Source organism: Lygodium microphyllum, chromosome 6 (genome assembly GCF_053477565.2).
Source record: "Lygodium microphyllum isolate KBCC chromosome 6, Lygodium_microphyllum_v1.1.10, whole genome shotgun sequence".
Taxonomy (NCBI): domain Eukaryota; kingdom Viridiplantae; phylum Streptophyta; class Polypodiopsida; order Schizaeales; family Lygodiaceae; genus Lygodium; species Lygodium microphyllum.
The window spans coordinates 7,679,659-7,697,201 of record NC_141140.1 but is presented as its reverse complement, the minus strand read 5'-3'; the positions used below and the strand labels follow the sequence as shown (position 1 = coordinate 7,697,201).

The following is a 17,543-nucleotide window of genomic DNA, read 5'->3' as shown; positions in this document are numbered from 1 at the left end:
GAGCGGCCATGGCCATCTGATAAGCAGATGATCAGGTCATAAGCCGCCACATCCCGTGTAGCCAGCGTACAGCTGTATAAGCTAATATGTAGTTGCATCAATACATTCACGCTAATATTTCCTCTCGCTGGGCAGTATAATTGGCAAGGATGGGCCGCGGTTCCAAGGCGTTTGACGAGGTTAACGCAGAACAACTGCATATAATACCATCGTTAGATCATATGCTAAACGCTTGGTTCTGAACACGACCATGATGATCGTCATCATCTGCATGTCGTCGGCCGCTGCTGGCGTTGGGCCCGCTGCGGAACAGAAGGGCAGTAGGGGTATCACCTTTGGCGGCGGCGCCCTTCCACCTTTCCCCTTGGGTGGCAGTCGAGGCGGCGGCCAAGGTGGTGGCGCAGGCGCTGGTCACGACGATGCAGGAGCCCCCTTAGGCGACTTGCCTATAACCAGTGCACCACCACCCTAGTAGCAGCGAGCAGCTGCTGCTGGGGTGGTGGTGCACTGACACGTGGCCTGTCTACGGGCGATAGCCCATAGCAGGCCGATATCTAACGTGAGCCAGCAGCAGCCGTCGACCAGGGGCGATGTGCCGTCCCCGCCAGTTGGCAGCGGAAGCGAAAGTCCTCAAGGTGGAAGTGGACGTGGAAGCGGAAGCGGAAGTCCTGGAGGTGGAAGAGGCGGCGGTAGCGATGAGAAGCTAGCCATGCAAGAGGCCACCTCTCTTTTAGGCAGCACCGACATAGAGCTCAGGGGCACCGTGTCTGCCGATGACATGGTCGCTCTCTGCCAGGAATTGGACGACACCGGAAGCCTGGACTTCTCTGCCAGCGTAACCAGCAGCAGCTCACAGGAAACGCAAAAGGAAGATCTCCAGGTACAGCTACTTTGCATAGGCGAATGTAATTGTCCATTATATGGCTTCCCTCCCTAACTCTGCGTTCCACAGTAAGTAATGTTGTGCCTAAGCTCACAGGGCATAACTTGGCTGTCACAGGTCTTGTCAATCGGCGGTTGTGGATCCACCGCCGACGGTGTCCAAGCTTTGGTTGCCGCACAAGACGACAGCAGCGACACGAGTACGGTAAGCAAATTATTGTATCGCCATATCAGTCGTTCTGAATATGCCTCCTGATATATATATATATGCATTGATCAATATGCATGCATATTTGGTCTGGCCTTTTAATATCAATTCTTGTTATATGCCTCATGATCACAGCTAGTCTGCACCTCCGCGTCGGACTGATACATCTTCCGTGCCACCTCGTCCTCTAGCGCAGCGGCATCGTCCGCCTCTCATCATACCATGCATGCCAGCAGCTTTCACGTCCTCGGCCAAAGCATCAAGCACCCCCATCCCTTTCTCCCCGACGTACCATTGCCAAGCGCCACCATCACCCCTAATCAGGGGACGTGCTTGTCATAATATAGTTAGTGGTACTAACTATCAACTCGCCTCCTCGCATGGTTGTCATAATGCGGCGAAGACTACGCCTTCCCACCCCCTCACATTCGTCTCAGCAGCATCATATCTAGGAACTATATTTTGTAACAGCATCCTTGCTACTGCTCGTAAGCCAACTAATTGTCGTCGACCACTGCGACCACCAATCTTTCCCCACCCAAACAAGTTTATCTATTTATAAATTTAGCTTTACTTGCTAATATTAGCACACTGTTCTCTCATTCACGAAGGTTCTCTCCGTACGTTTAAGTGTATGTGTCTATGTGCATGCGCGTGCGTGTCTGTGTGTCTCGGGCCTATTTGTCTCCACTACAAATGGCTGATACAAGAGAAAGAGCGAGAGCGAGTCCACTACAAATGGCTGGTGAGAGAGAGAGAGAGAGAGAGAGATGTGTGTGTTTTTACGTGTGTGAGCATGTGCACATGCGCGTGTGTACGGAGGATGTTGTGAGGTTATTTCCATGACTAAGAAAGTAAATTCATAAACCTCAGGAATACCTTGTATATTCTAAGCATGGATAGAAGGAGCACTAGAATTTTGTTTTCCTAAGCCATGAAAATTCAAAAGTCTATGCACACCATAGAATACATGGTATTAACTCTTTTATGTCCACAATAGCATGCTCTTAGACCAAGGAAAAGTCACAACATACGTGAGTATAAGAGGAACTTTGGAGCGAGCTTTGTCTACAACCCTTATAGAGGCCTTTAGAGGACATTGTATGTGACACTTCTAGAGGTGTAAATCAAATTTCTCATGCTAGAAAGTTGGCAATTTGGAAGAGGACGAGATGATCTCCTTGGTCTGTTTTTTGGAGAGGTAGATGTCAAACTTAAGACATAATCATAGTTCGACCAGTGGAGGATAAGATGATGAGAAAGTTGATTGCTAGGTGAGCTACATGGCCATGGCGACCTATTGAGACAATTTGAGAAGTTTGATGAAGAAGATATAACTACAAGGATTTGAGCTTATAGCGACGGCGGGTAGCGGCGTCGCTATTTGCGATGGTCCACAGGGAAAAAAAACGGGCCGAAACCGAGCACGGCTTTATTTCGCGTTTTTGCGTTTTGTGTTTTGAGAGCGAGAGCGAGGGAGAGAGCGACCGTCATGAGAGAAGGAGAGGAAGAAGACTTGCCGCCGCCGCCGTTGTTCGCGAAGGAGAGGAGGAGCCTTCATCGCAAAGAGGAGCCACCCCACACTCGCCATATCTCATCGGTGAGTCTCCCTCTCTCCTTCTTTTGCTTGTTTAAGGTTTAAATCACTTTATCTTTTGCTTGTTTAGGAGAGGAAATGAGAGAGAAAGAGAGGGAGAGGGAGAGAGAGGGAGAGAAAGAGAAAGAGAGGGAGAGGGAGAGGAAGGGGGAGGAAATGAGAGAGGGAGAGAAAGAGAAAGAGAGGGAGAGGGAGAGGGAGAGGAAGGGAGAGTGCATTCTCTCTCTCCCTCTCCCTTTTGCTTGTTTAAGGTTTAAATCACTTTCTCTTTTTCTTGTTTAGGAGAGGAAATGAGAGAGAAAGATAGGGAGAGGGAGAGAGAGAGAGAGAGGGAGGGAGAGTGCATTCTCTCTCTCCCTCTCCCTTTTGCTTGTTTAAGGTTTAAATCACTTTCTCTTTTGCTTGTTTAGGAGAGGAAATGAGAGAGAAAGAGAGGGAGAGGGAGAGGGAGAGAGAGGGAGAGAAAGTGAAAGAGAGGGAGAGGGAGAGGGAGGGGGAGGAAATGAGAGAGGGAGAGAAAGAGAAAGAGAGGGAGAGGGAGAGGGAGAGGGGGAGGGAGGGAGAGAAAGAGAGAGAGAGAGGGGGAGAAAGAGAAAGAGAAAGAGAAAGAGAAAGAGAAAGAGAAAGAGAGGGAGAGGGAGAGGGAGGGGGGAAGGAAATCTCTTTCTCTTTCTCTCTCCCTATCCCTTTTGCTTTTGGAGAGTGTTAGGATATATTGTGAGAGGGAGAGGAAATGAGAGAGAAAGAAAGGGAGAGGAAGAGAGAGGGAGAGAAAGAGAAAGAGATGTATACCCAAATGGATAGCTTTATGGAGATGTATGTCTACTCAAATGGATAGCTTTTGTCTACTCAAGATGTAGTCCACCTCTGTATGTATATATTGGAACGATAACATATCCATGATTATGGTAATGGTATGCACTTTGCTTTTTTTATGGATACCATTACATCGACTCCTTAAGAGGGCTAAAAATTAGTCATACACTTTATAAAGTCTATTTAGGAGATTTAAGATACACGATAATAGACTTATCGATAATGGTATGCAATGTGCTTTGCCATGGGCCACGTACATTGGTGACTCTTTAAGATGGCTTAAAATTGGTCATATCCTTCATAATGTCCAAGTAGGGGATCTAATTGTGATATGCATAATTCATTGTTTTTGTATTAACTTTATAGGCATAACAAATTAGTAATCATGCCAAGTAGTCAACGGAAGGACTAAAAGAAAATGATACCCTAGCTAAAGGTCATTATGGTACTTCATCAAAATAAACCTAAAAGTATTGCTATAGAAGAAGAATCCCTTAAATTGAGCATAGGATATTTTCTTCAAATGTTATGACTATGAGTAGAATTGATTGGAACAAATTTTATAACTATACTTGATAAATTTCATAGATGGCATTAATTTTTATACATGGAGCTAGGACAAAAAAACCACATTACTAAGATGTTTTTTGTTGAGACTAATTTATTATTAGACTAAGAGATCCTCAATGATGCTCATAAATGGATTACTTATACTCAAAGCCCTCTAGTACAGTTATATAAGTAATCCTAGTAGAGCCCCTCTAAGATACTCAAAGTACATAACCTACAGGCCATAGCTAGGTATATAAGGTATAATGGTTGCACAAGAAGACACCTCAATAATTGACTGATCACCACTAAATCCCAAAGAAGAATCGTGTTCCATCCCCTTCAACTTTATATTCACCTCGTGAAGAACTTCATTAATCATAGTATCCTTGTCACCAATCTTTTTGTTGCAATGATGAAGTAACATATTCATCACTTTTCCTTTTAGCATCTAAGGCATTATCCAATCTTTTAGTCAAGTCCAAACATTTAGTCTTCGACTCATGAACCTTATGAGCCAATGCTTTTTTTTAATTACAATAATGAATAATTATCTACTGGGACAAACAAATCCTTGAGCATGGTATATGGCCGAGATATAACATCAATAAATCTCTCAACTACTATGTCCCATGCATTCTTTACATCAATCAATAAAGCATTTCTTATATCTTGAAGTTTAGATTTCAACACCATGGATGCATCAATATCAACCTCAATGTTTTACAAAATTTGCTTCTCAATCTCTTACAGATGCTAAAACCTCTCAAGCAAGAGCTTATGGTCAACTTGCAACTCGACATACATCTCTATAAAGCTATCCATTTGAGCCTCGTTTGTTGTAATGTAGATAAGATGGAAAACGAAGAAGGTCTTATTGTTCAAGATTGCGAGGCGTATCTTAATCAGCGTGTCCCATGTCCTTGCTCTCAATGCAAGTTGGCAATTAGACGAAAACGCCGATTGTCTATAAAACACGTACGACGATTTGGCGAGTTTCAATCTGAGATCATTGATCAGGTGATTGCAAATTTTCAGCAAACGGTAATTTGAAGTTAATATCAATCATGCATTATACTTGCAAGCTAATTGAAAACCATATACAATAAGATTGGGTCTTGTTGGAAAATTTTCTATCCAGGGAGGTGATGTCTCGTCCCAAGGGGGAGTGCACCCTTTGCGGCCAATTAGAAGAGTTCGTGGGCATGCGGTGGATGGAGTGCAGGAGCCAATCCACCACTCGCAAGGCCAATCTATACCATCAATGCCAGAGCAGACAGACAACCTACCTACAATCTTGGAGCCTGAGATGGAGGCAATGATCGATGCTTTGATTCCCATGGATGTCGAGACTTTTGATCCGCTTAGAGAGAAGCATCCATACCATTATATGATGGGTACCGAGTATCTCGGTTGAAGACACTGCTTGCACTCTTAAGTGTGCAAGCAAAATACGGGTGGAGCGATACAAGTGTGACCGAGTTATTCAGGTACCTTGCACATAGGCTTCATTGATTTTTTTTTTGACACTATTATTACAAATATTTGTGCTTTTTCAAGGTGTTTTATGATTTTTTTCAGGTTATTGAAATATCATATATTACCACCTGCAAATACCATGCCTCAGTCTCGTGATGATGCAGGACATGTTTTACGGAAGCTTGGCATGGACTACAATAACATCCATGCATGTATCAATGATTGCATACTGTTTTGAGAAGAATACGAGACTATGGAGACATGTCCAAAGTGTGGTGCTCACAGGTATCGAGAGGACTTGCAAGGGCAAACCATCCATTGCTGGACCTGTCCATACACGATGGATGTTCTTCTTGGAGCGCTTCATGAAAGCCCTGAAAGGCTTTGTGCGACAACGAGCTCGGCCAGAAGGTAGCATGGCTGAAGGTTGGTTGGTATCAGAGGCGTTAGTGCATATTTCACAATGGCTACCAACGGTGGAACCAGACAATGAAATGCTATGGACGCTAAAGGACGATGATAGACTGACTAGAGATGTGGTGGTTGGAAATGGGGTAGAAAAAAGAATGGATGCCTCAATGGAAGAGAAGGTGAATCGATTTTGTATGTTACACTATATCTCCATGGAGAGATGGCTCGCCAAGTACCAGATTGCAAGGCAAGATCGAGAGAAAGCACGAGCTGAATGCCGACATAGTATGCGTCATCGACCGATTCGATATCCCAAAGGCATGGAGGAGATGCCGCGGTTTATGTCAACGCGATGGTTGCATGGAGCCTTGCAGCATCCAGCGAAGGGACAGATGTCTCAATGGAGGAGTGGGAATTCTCGAGGGGATGTAGTCCAAAGGCGATGAGGGGTTTAGAATCTGTCGTATCTAAATTTTATATGCGACATCTAATTTGAGTGTTTCAATGTACAGTACAAAATATATAGTGCAGCGTGGTCGCGTGGACGACATTTTCGCGTGGAGCGTATTGACAAAATGCGCTCCACAATGGACTGTGGTGTCATGGCAAGGTTTGAGCAAGAGAGCCGGCGACGAGCAACGGATCCAAACACAGTTGTGGATGAGATGGAGTATTTTGGGAACTTGCAGAGTATTATTACGGTGGATTATCGTAGCTTCTCCATGATACTATTCGATGTTGTGCAGTGGTTCAAAGTGGTACTTGGAGGAGCTGGAGCAACAGTTCGATGAGGTCCATCAGGATTTCTCGAAATAGATTCTGAAAAAAAATGGACGGATTTGCGCGAGACCTTTATGTTGCCGGCCCATTGTGAACAGGTACATGGAGTCATTTGCTTGCTAATTGTATTACGACATGGTTTATGTCACAATGGTTATTCAGTCTCTTGTACTTGTTTGTGAACAGGTAATCTTATATCCAAACCCCCGACAACCTCGATGGTGGTATGTTATACCTTCAACTCCCTGAAGTGCGAGAGTATATGATCAAAGCAATGTTCCAAGCATAGATGAAGATAATATGCAAATAGAGGGGTCGATATTACAAGGGGTGGAGGCCGTCAAAAGCTTGGAGCCAACATCGGCTAACAATGATGGAAATACAGGAGTCCAAGAATTTTTTGAGAACGAGGCGGACTCATTCTTTTGTGGTGACATGTCTATCGACCTTTCAGTGTATGCGGAGTTGTGTCAAGAGATTAACATGGGACCATATGATACTTCATACTTGGAGCATCCACTTACTAAATTCGTTGATCAATCTCTTATAAAGGTACATAAGATATGCATTTTAAGAGAGATTTTTTTAAAATGATTTATATTACTATGCTTTGTATGATTTAAATTGATTATTCTAACATCATTTTTTATCTGTGCAGGTGATATTTTCAGGATGAGTTGAGGGATGAGCGATGAGGAGTTGCAGGACATCTTCGCACGCATGTCTCCAAACTAGCTCACAAGATTCAGAGAGATGGCAGACCAGGAGCTGTCTCATTCTTCGTCAGGGCGCTCTGCTAGATCTGCTTCAGTGCGATCGGATGCTTCGGCTTCGAGCAGACGATCTCGATGCTCACGACTTGGGCCAGAGGGAGGGAGTGCATCGAGATCAGGGGGATGCTGCTGTGGAGACATGGATGTGGTGTCTCTGTCTCGTCGTTCATCTGGAGCTGCGTCACCTCCAGGATTTGTTACACCTAAGGGGATGTCTACTCCAGTTACTCCAGCTTTTGCGCAGCCATCAGTACAGGTGGCAACCCTTTGGGTGCCACTCCGAGAGAGATTACCCCCATCGGTACACCGAATGTAGAGGGGTCTCCTGGATACGCCCAGGAGCATGGATGCAGATGGGAGAGGACCCATCTTAGGTAGACTCCTAGGGGTTATGGATATCTGGTCGATAGTAGGTCAGGAGCCATCATCATGAATGATGAGGGAAGGAGGGTGATGGCTCGCATGAGAGAGTTGTGCCAACAAGTTTTTCGGCACAACGTCCTAGATCATTGGAAGAATATACCGGAGGGAAGCAATGACTACATAGTAGCATCCTTGCACGAGGAGTTTTCGGTGCCAGCCGCCGCAGTAGATAGATTCTCTACGCGCTGGATGATGGATTGCATGCGTGCATACATGTCACATAGACGATCCGACACACGCAAGGCAATCAAGAGTGGGGCTGCAAAACCCGAGTGGTTAGATGCAGATGACTGGCGCTGACTGAGGGAGGAGGCTACAGATTCTCCAGGACGTTGGAGTCAGCAGGGTGAGGCGGCGAGGGCACGACTCGAGGCCGGAGTGGTCCAGCATCTTGGGAGTGGCGGCCATAGGACATATTTGGAGGACTTTGTAAGTTTTTTTTTTATTTTGCTTGTTTGTTTTTTTGAAATATTCTTTGTACTGAGAATTATGTTTCTAACAGTTAGCATTTGGTTTTCTTTACAGCATTCCATTACAAATCGCGATCCGATAGGCCTTAAGACTCGATATGCAGAGAGGCACGGTCTCAATGCATTGATCGACCGATTGTATAGACGCGGCGGCCCTGTAAGTCACTCATCTTTCTTGTCCATAGTTACCATGAGATATTTGAATGCATTATTGTATGGTGGATTAATGTGTTGTTTCTTTTTCTGCAGAGTCCGTTCGATGCTCCTTTGCGACGGGACGAGGTTTCGGGGGATGAGGATTTGTAGCTTGCCCTTGGATCCTTGGAGCTCACACACCTTTATTTTTTAGTCGCCTAATCTATGTAGACATTTTCTATGTATTAGTGATATCCTGTCATGATTGTACCAATCGCTTTTTATGTGATCATGTATTTATTTAATGTATCATTTTTATGATTTCAGTATACAGTCTTTTTGTTTGCAAGTGCTTTGTATACAGTAGTGCATAAACTATTTTGTATGGCTCTCATACAGCACACAGTGCTATATGCCCTGCCACAAAATTTTTTTAATCCCTATTACCGTTGCTATTAGCATCGCAAATTTACTAGTTGCGTCGCTATTGGCGTCGCATAGCGGCGTCGCTATTGGCATCGCTATCAGCGTCGCAAATGCGACGTTGATAGCGACGCCAATAATGACGCCAATAGCGACGCTGATAGCAACGTTTCTATGGCATCGTTAATAATGACGCTTTTTACGATGACGGGGGAAACTTTTGTTGTTTATATTTTCGTCGCTTTAAACGTCGGTATAAGGTCTATATCTTGTAGTATATAGGCCAATATAACCATGACATAAAGGGTGGGAAAAGCATTAAACTAGATAAGGGAGAGAGGGGAGTATATATAGCACATAGATATAACTGTTTGTGAAGAGTAGATAAAATGGAGGGGAGAGATGAAGGCACCAAATTGAAGGGGGGAGAAGTTAGAGAAGAAGGAAATTATTGAAAGAAAAGAAAAACAATATGTGAGGGCTACTTCAGATTGTGGAGTAGATAAAATGGAGGGGAGAGACGAAGGCACCAAATTCAAGGGGGGAGAAATTAGAGAAGAAGGAAATTATTGAAGGAGAAGAAAAACAATATATGAGGGCTACTTCAGATTGAAGAGGGAATGTAAATATTGGTAAATGTTGTGGGTAAAGGTGACTTTGCCTAACTGCTCCTACATTAGTTACACTGACAGTACCCACACACTTTTATATTGTAGGTGGCAAGTGCCCATAACTATCACTTCATTCTTTATTCTTTTAGTGACATTTGTATAAGTGATACTTTTATACTGTAGGTCACAAATTGTAACAGTTGGAGCTCACACCATCTTGTGTCTCTCTTGCTCTTGCTCTCTTGCTCCTTCAACCATAGCTCTTGCTTTTGCTTGTGTGCTTCCACTCCAGGCTTTGAAGCTACTCGATTTAGCACATATTGGATGTATTGTGTAACATGTCCACTTGTATTTTCAGAACACGTCTTAGCAGTCCATCAAGAAGGATGTCTAGAAAGCTTCGCCCGGCACTCCCATGGAATGTTACGGGGTTTGCGATCTAGGGCTTTCCGCATCTGCCACGTAGCAGAAGTATATTTATGGATGTTCCCACTTACGATCGACCTGAATAAGGGTTTTCCTGATTGGTCATTTCCTAATAGCAACTAGCGTCAGACCCAAGTGAACTGCATTATGCAGAAACGCCAAGTCCGAAGCTGATTCACGTTGCACTTGGTTCAAGGAGAATGGTAAACGAGAGGGATGCAAAGCTCAACCTCTCTGCCATAGGGCATAGTCCCATTCCGTTCCCCTAAAACAACGTAAATCGGGTTCAAATATAACTCTAGGTCAACGTTTTTTCGTGCTCTTTGATGATTTTCCTGCTGTCCATCGTGATTTGAGAAAAGTTCTGGGCCAAGCGGGACCACCCATCCATAGGACGGACCTATGGCCCATCCTCACACATTTGTTGGACATGTAACAACCAGCTTCTTTAATTAACCCATTAGGCACTGGTTCCTTCACGTAATCTTATCACTTGACATAGAAAAACAATATCAGACAAGTTCCTTATTAACAGGTTATCATATTTATCTTTGAAATACAAAGAATACAGCCCGTAGGCTTATCCACAATCCACCCGAAGGCTATCCAGCAATCCACAGGGATCACTAATCCAAGTTTCTGCCCTAGACTAGTATGCGGGCCTCGAGATCCAATCCTGAGTCACGTTAGCCTCTTGTGAAGGGCCCGGAAGGCGAGAGATTTACGGCGAGAGCCCCCCCTGGTACCCAAGTGTCCTCCTCCTCCAAGTAGCACTCAATGGAGAGACCTCTCGCAGCAGGTTTGGTCCACTTGCCCGGCGTGGTCGTCAACCCCCTTAGTTAGGGTTAGGCAAGCAATCGGGGGTAACTAAAACTGCCTCTCCCTTCAGGACTTCAACTTGAAGTATAGATATCCATTTATATTTTAATTCATTAATCAAATAAAGCCAAACAGTGCTCTAAAATTTATAGCAAGCACAAGCATTTCCATTGATCATTTTTGTTGGCAAACTCCTAAGAAATGAATCCTTCCTTTCGAATGCAGCCAGCACTCGATCCGGGATGACTTGCAACTTGGCTGGTCTTTAGTTTCCAATCAATCTTCTTTACTCAAAAAAAGATACTAAATTGGGATGATTATTCATCCCCTTGCAAGATAACTTGCGTAAGGACTTGCCAACTTCATTGCGAGAACTTGGCCATTCCCTTATGATCCAATCACAAGATCATATGACTCCGCATTTGTTGCGCAAGTGACGCTTTGAACTATGAGACAATGGAGTCATGAAACAGTCTGTTTCAGGTTACTAGGCTGGTGTCGTTAGACCTAGGGTTTCCAGGTTTCATATTGTAAGATTCTTAGGGACAAACCCTAGCTCACTTTATGATTGCATTTCACTGTCTCTACATTCAGTGAATGTGGACAAGTACTTAAGGTATAGGCGTTTCTTGGAATTTAACTTATTCTGAACGAGTATTCCGCGGCTTAGGTGTTTTTGGTTTATGCCAATTTGGCTAACTCTAGAAGAAAATTCGAGATTACTTCCACATTATTCGGCTATGCCTAAATTGATTTTTTAAACCCTAACTTATCGATTTGAGGTTAAGCATAGGTTAGGTTAATTTCAACTAATCTTCCCTTTTCTTTGCGAACAAAATTAATGCTAAATAAGCAACCTTTTTCTTGCTCATTTATGCAATTGACAATGATAATTTCATAGAGTTTATGCATTGTAAGAATCGTTTCATGCTTTGCACTTTCCATGATGATTCATTGCGATATGGGTTAATAGTGCGAGATGCAGTTTATACTTCTAGGCTTAACTGAAGTATACTATTTTAATGGATAATAATCTAGCCTTATAATTCATTTCAATGCATAAGCTATTTTCTAGAAATGTGTTTATACTTTCTTAATTTGCATGTTTCATTTAAAAGTATTGATGACTAAGTTCCTTCGTCGTGAACAACTAGGATGAAAATATATCCTATTTCTAATAAGTAACCTTGCATGATTGAATTACAACAATATCAAATAAAAATTAGGAAGGAAAAACCTGGGCTTGGGGCGAGATGTCCACATGGATGCCCGGAGATGACCCTCCCGTGGCTACGCCTTGGACTTTCTTAGGAGGCATCACAATTGTAGTTTTTCGGACCTGGAAGCAGCTTTACAACTCCTCTTTGGAATTCCACCGTCGCTCCCTCCTTAAAGTAGGGATTTCGAACGAAGGGGTGTTTCAAAATCTTTTGCCAATAAGACTCATTAAAGCCATGGGAGGGGCTTAATGGCCTTATAATGGCTCGCACAAACGGGAAATAAATAAAGTGTGGAATACCTTACGAGGGTTTTGAGTGGTAAAGGGAGGTGTTTAAAAAAAACCTTTAATACTCTTCTTCTCTTTTACGAGTGGGGAAAAAGAACATAGGCCCAAAGGTATTTTGCATAGGGCAAGGAACGGCCTAAGGGGTTTCACCGCGGGGGGGGGGGGGGGGGGGGATGGGGAGTAATCCCTAAGTCCAAGGAAAAGGGTTTAAGGAAATTTATAAAGCACGGGGTTTTCAAAGCCCACGGGAAGCATGGGAAGGCTAAGGGGAAAAAGGGTTTATGAGCTTTAAGCACAAGGGGGGTTCCAAAATGCCATGGGAAAGGGGCTAAAGGGGCTTGTGAGGGTTTTAAACACGGGGGGGAGGGGGGGGTCAGGAGAGGGGGGAAATGGAAAGGGTTCCAAAGCCCATAAGAGAGGGGCTTAAGGGGATTTAAAAACCGAGGGGGGGAGGGGCATGTGTGGTTCCAAAAATGATAAGAAGGCCTTGGGAGATTTTAGGACACGGGGGCAAAAGGGGGGCTTATTTAGCCCTTTAAAAGCTTCCCCCCCAGGAAGCTTCTAAAGCTTCCACCACGTGGGGGGGGGGAGCTTAAACGGCGACAGGCTGCATGTTGGACAGGCGGTGAGGCCTGCGATTGCAGATGGCGGCGCTGGGAGGATAGGTAGGTGGACGGCAGAATCAGGCGGCAATGGTGGCGGAGTGCTCGTCCGGGCAGAGTGGCGACGAGGCGACCCTCCCTCCTTCACTACTGCAGGGCGGCAGCGGCATTGGCTTAACCTTCTCTCTCTCACTTAGCGTTTCAGAATTTCGGCCCTCACTCCTCACCTATTCCCGCCGTCCTCTATGGCAGTGCCTCCTCCTGTTTAAATAGGGGAGGGGAGCGGGATCCTCCCTCTCCTATGTGTCGCATCGCATGGCCTTAAGGCTGAGCAAGCTCCAACGAGGAGCTTGCTTGCCCTTCCATTCCCCTCTCCCCCCTCCAGCACAATCGTCGCCGACGAGAGGATAAGAAGAAGAGAAAAAAAAATCCATTAACCTTAATAGGTGGTTCAAGCGTGATTTGGTATATTACATTTCTCTCCCCCTTAGAGAAATTGAGATGTCCTCATCTCGAGTTAACCTGGGGATATTGATGGTTGAGAGTGCCTTCATCTATCCAAGTGGCATCCTCTTTGGGATAATCTTTCCACTGGATGAGGCATTCTCTTAGGGTTCTGGATCTTAATTGTCTCTCCCTAACATCTATGATCCTATTAGGCCTTAGTTCAAGGACTCCTTGACTAGGCATTACAACTTGTTGGTTGTCAAGTACATGGTTAGGATTAGGTACATATTTCTTCAATAGGTTGATATGGAATACATTGTGAACCTTTAGGTTCTCAGGGAGTTGTAATCTATAAGCATTAGGTCCTAGGCATTTGAGGATCTTGTATGGCCCACAATACCTTGGACTTAGCTTCTTGCAATCTCCTAAGGATAGGGAACTCTTCTTAGGCCGTACGCGAATGAAGACCATGTCTCCTTCTTCGAAGATTCTATCTTGACGCTTCAAGTCCACGTATGCCTTCTGTCTATCCTTGGCCGCTTGGATGTCTTGTCTTATTGACTTTATTTGGTCATCCATCTCTTCGAACATCTGCCTTGAAGCTTCAACCCTTAAGGTTGGATCTGAGAAGTTTAGGGGACTTCTGCAGTCATGACCATACAATGCTTGGAAAGGGGTCATCTGAATGCTTTGTTGGTAGGAAGCATTGTAGGCAAATTCAATCAAAGGCAAATATTAAATCCACCTCTTCAGCTCACGATAGTAGTATGCCCTAAGCATATCTTGATTTACTCGCTTTGTTTGGCCATCCGTTTGGGGATGGTAGGCGGTGCTAAAATAGAGTTGAGTCCCAATAGCTTCAAAGATAGCTCTCCAGAAGTGTGATGTGAAGAGAGAATCACGATCACTAATGATTCTTCTAGATAACCCATGTATCTTGAATATCTCCTTCATAAACAATCTTGCAATGTCTGAGGCTTTATAGTTTGTCTTTACTGGAATAAGGTGTGCAACCTTAGTAAGCATGTCAACCACAACCATGATGGAGTTCTATCCTCCCTGGACTTGGAGTAGGCCTACAACAAAATCCATACTGCTGAATTCCCATTTCATTTGGGGAATGTCAAGCGGTTGCAGTTTCCTTGGCATCATGACATGTTCGACTTTGATACGTTGGCAAGACAAACACTCGGTGACATATTTGAGAACGTCACCTTTAATCCTCTCCCAATGGTAGCTCTTCTTGACTACATTAAGAGTCTTGGCATAGCCAGGATGTCCTGCGAAAGGGGAATCATGAGCTTCCCACAATATCTTCTGCTTAAGTGACTGGCTTGCTGGTATACACAGCCTTGTTCTATAGTAGACGAGACCACTATTGATAGAAAATTCATGATACTTAGCCTGCAACTTTTGATTCTGATCCTTGATAGAGATCTCCCTTAGCATTTTTTGGTAGGCCGCATCATGGCATGCATCCTCTCTAGCTAACTCAAGATTGGATTGTTTGGCATAGATACTTTTGTAGCTAGAGATCTAGCCGTTGATGGGTTCTGCAAGATTAGGGAATTGAGGAATGCCTTGTGACTAAGTGCATCGGCAAATACATTCTCTTTTCCTGGTCGGTACTTAATTTCAAAGTCATATTCCTCCAACACTCCAATTCACCGACGTTGCCTCAGGTTGAGCTCATTCTGGGTAAAGATCCACTTGAGACTCTTATGGTCAGTTACTAGAGTAAACTTGGTATGCAACAGGTAGTGTCTCCAAAGCTTTAGACCATGGATGATAGCTAACAATTCCAGATCATGCGTAGCATAATTCTTTTCATGACTCTTCAATTTCCTTGAAGAGTATGCTACTGGATGACCTTCCTGCATGAGTGCACACCCCAAGGCAAGAATGCTAGCATCAGTTACTACCTCGAACTCCTTATTGAGGTCTGGAAGTTTTAGAATAGGTGCTGATACCAAACTTTGCTTCAATCTGTCAAAGCTATTTTGTTCGGGAGTTGACCAAGCAATGGAAGTTTGCTTCTTCAATAAGTCTGTCAGGGGTGCTGCAATCAAAGCATAGTTTTTTATGAAGACCCTATACCATCTTGTCAATGCCTGAAGTTGGGGTTCATGATCTTCTTCATGTTTAGAATATACTAAAGTGTCATCGAAGAAGACAAGCATGAAATCATCAAGATATGGCCTAAAGATATCCTGCATTAACCGACGGAAAACATAAAATATCATTTTTTAAAAAGATATTTAATTTCTTTTTTAAATTTGAATTATGAAGCGCGTGTAGTCTGCATTATAGACGCGCGTATAAACACGAATTATCTGCAATTTAGACACGCTGATAGACGCGCAAAACAGAACTGGAAAAAAAAAACCGGAGAGCTCTCTCGTTTTTTTTCCCCCCCCCTCCCATACATCAGATTGTGTATTTGGAAAAAAGACAATGTATCTTACGGGCACGAGAATTGATAATAAAAGTCCATGTATTCATTATATATCAAAAGCATTTACAAGGGAAGTTTAAGGTCGCAGAAGGTGGCAGGTGCATTCGTAAGTCCGAATGACATAACTAGGAACTCAAAATGCCCATATCTTGTATTGAAGGCCGTCTTAGAAATATCTTCTTCCTTGATCCTTATCTGATAGTAACCTGACCTGAGATCAATCTTGGAGCAGATCTTTGCTCCCTGAAGACGATCAAGAAGCTCATCTATTCTAGGAAAAGGGTACTTGTTCTTGACCGTTGGTTGATTCAACTCTCGGTAATCAATACATAATCGAAGTGTCCCATCTTTCTTTTTTTGGAATAGTACTGGAGCTCCCCATGGTGAACTACTAGGCCGGATGTAGCCCTAATCTAGTAGTTGCTTGAGTTGTTCCTTCAGTTCAATTACTTCTGATATGGAAATTCTATAAGGTCTCTTTGCAATTGGCGCAGCTCCTGGTACTAATCTAATCTCATGATCCACTTCTCTTTGAGGCGGGAGTTTTGTCAACTCTTTAGGGAATACGTCCGCGTATTCCTTTAGCCAAGAAGGTCCTTCATTAGACTCTTACTTCTGATCTAACTTGTTAAGCTCAATTAAGTAGACAGGCAATCCTTTTCTGACTCCTTTTATGATTCAAGATACTTTGGCCAATTGGATTCTTAGCACTCTAGCCTCACCTTGAGTTGTGACTAATTCCCTTTTAGAGTTTCAAAAGGAAACTTGACCCTTTCCACAATGAATGTGGGCGTCATTAGGCTTAAGCCAATCCATTCCGAGTAGACACTCATGGATACCTAAATTCATGACTCTGAATTTGACCGAAGTCTTCTTTCCTCCTAGAAAGAATTCCACCTTAGTAGTTTGCCTGGTACAAGTAACCTCACGAGCATTTGCCAATTCCACAAGCAAGGTAGGTGCTTCTATTGTGGCTATTTCTAATCTTTTTGCACAAGCTGGTGAGATAAAGGAATGTGTACTACCACAATCAATCAAGGTCTTGAAATTTTTACCTTGATAGTCTGACGGTGTCTGAATCACCGAGAACTAGCGATTTGGCCCTTTCTTGTGTAGGGCGGCATGGACTGTCGCCCTTTCAAACTCTGCTTCCATGGTCGGATCTTCCTCTTCTTCTTCTTCGCATATTTGCCTATTGGCAATGCAGGTGGTTTTTCCTATGCCTCGGGTAGCGGCTCCTTGACTATGGCCCGTTCCTTGGAAAGGTGCTTGGCGATGTCGTCCACCAAGCTTGGGACATTGCCTCTTGAAGTGACCAAGTTCGTTGCAGTGGAAATAACGGAGGTTTCGGCCATTGCTTTGAGTAGAAACAAAGTTGTTGACATTATTAGTCCTTGCTTTCTTTCTTTATCCCTGATTATGACCTTGAACTCTCTTTATCTGAGGTCTGAATGCTCCTCTGTTCGGGTCATTATAAGACCAAGTTTTGTTACCCCTTGGTCTAACCTGCACCTCCTGAATTATAGGCACAGCTTGAATGATTGCGTCCTGAAGATCTGATGGATACATAGATTCGAGACGGGTATTGACTGGTGGATTTAAACGCGCACAAAATTTGGACACCTACTGTGTCATGTCCATCTGTGGCGCATACTTTAAAAGTGAGACGAATTTGGAATAGTATGCGCCAAGAGTGAGTCCCAGCTATTTTAGCTCGTAGAACTCATTCA

At 43.8% G+C, this 17,543-nt stretch overlaps 1 protein-coding gene across 1 annotated transcript; it reads left to right on the top strand.

Annotated features, from left to right (window-relative positions):
- Positions 1-271: 271 nt before the first annotated feature.
- On the top strand, positions 272-2,561 carry LOC148034287 (uncharacterized). The gene is made up of 3 exons (XM_087680467.1): positions 272-455; positions 537-880; positions 1,001-2,561. The coding sequence occupies exons 1-3, from the start codon at positions 272-274 to the stop codon at positions 1,136-1,138; spliced, it is 666 nt and encodes a 221-aa protein (XP_087536593.1). The 3' UTR covers positions 1,139-2,561.
- The last annotated feature ends 14,982 nt before the right edge of the window (positions 2,562-17,543 follow it).

Bases quoted from the DNA above. Each gene is read 5' to 3' on its own strand.
- LOC148034287 (XM_087680467.1), top strand. From the start codon at position 272: ATGTCGTCGGCCGCTGCTGGCGTTGGGCCCGCTGCGGAACAGAAGGGC. The intron at 456-536 runs GTGCACCACCAC...TACGGGCGATAG, and splicing joins AGGCGACTTGCCTATAACCA to CCCATAGCAGGCCGATATCT. The intron at 881-1,000 runs GTACAGCTACTT...TGGCTGTCACAG, and splicing joins CGCAAAAGGAAGATCTCCAG to GTCTTGTCAATCGGCGGTTG.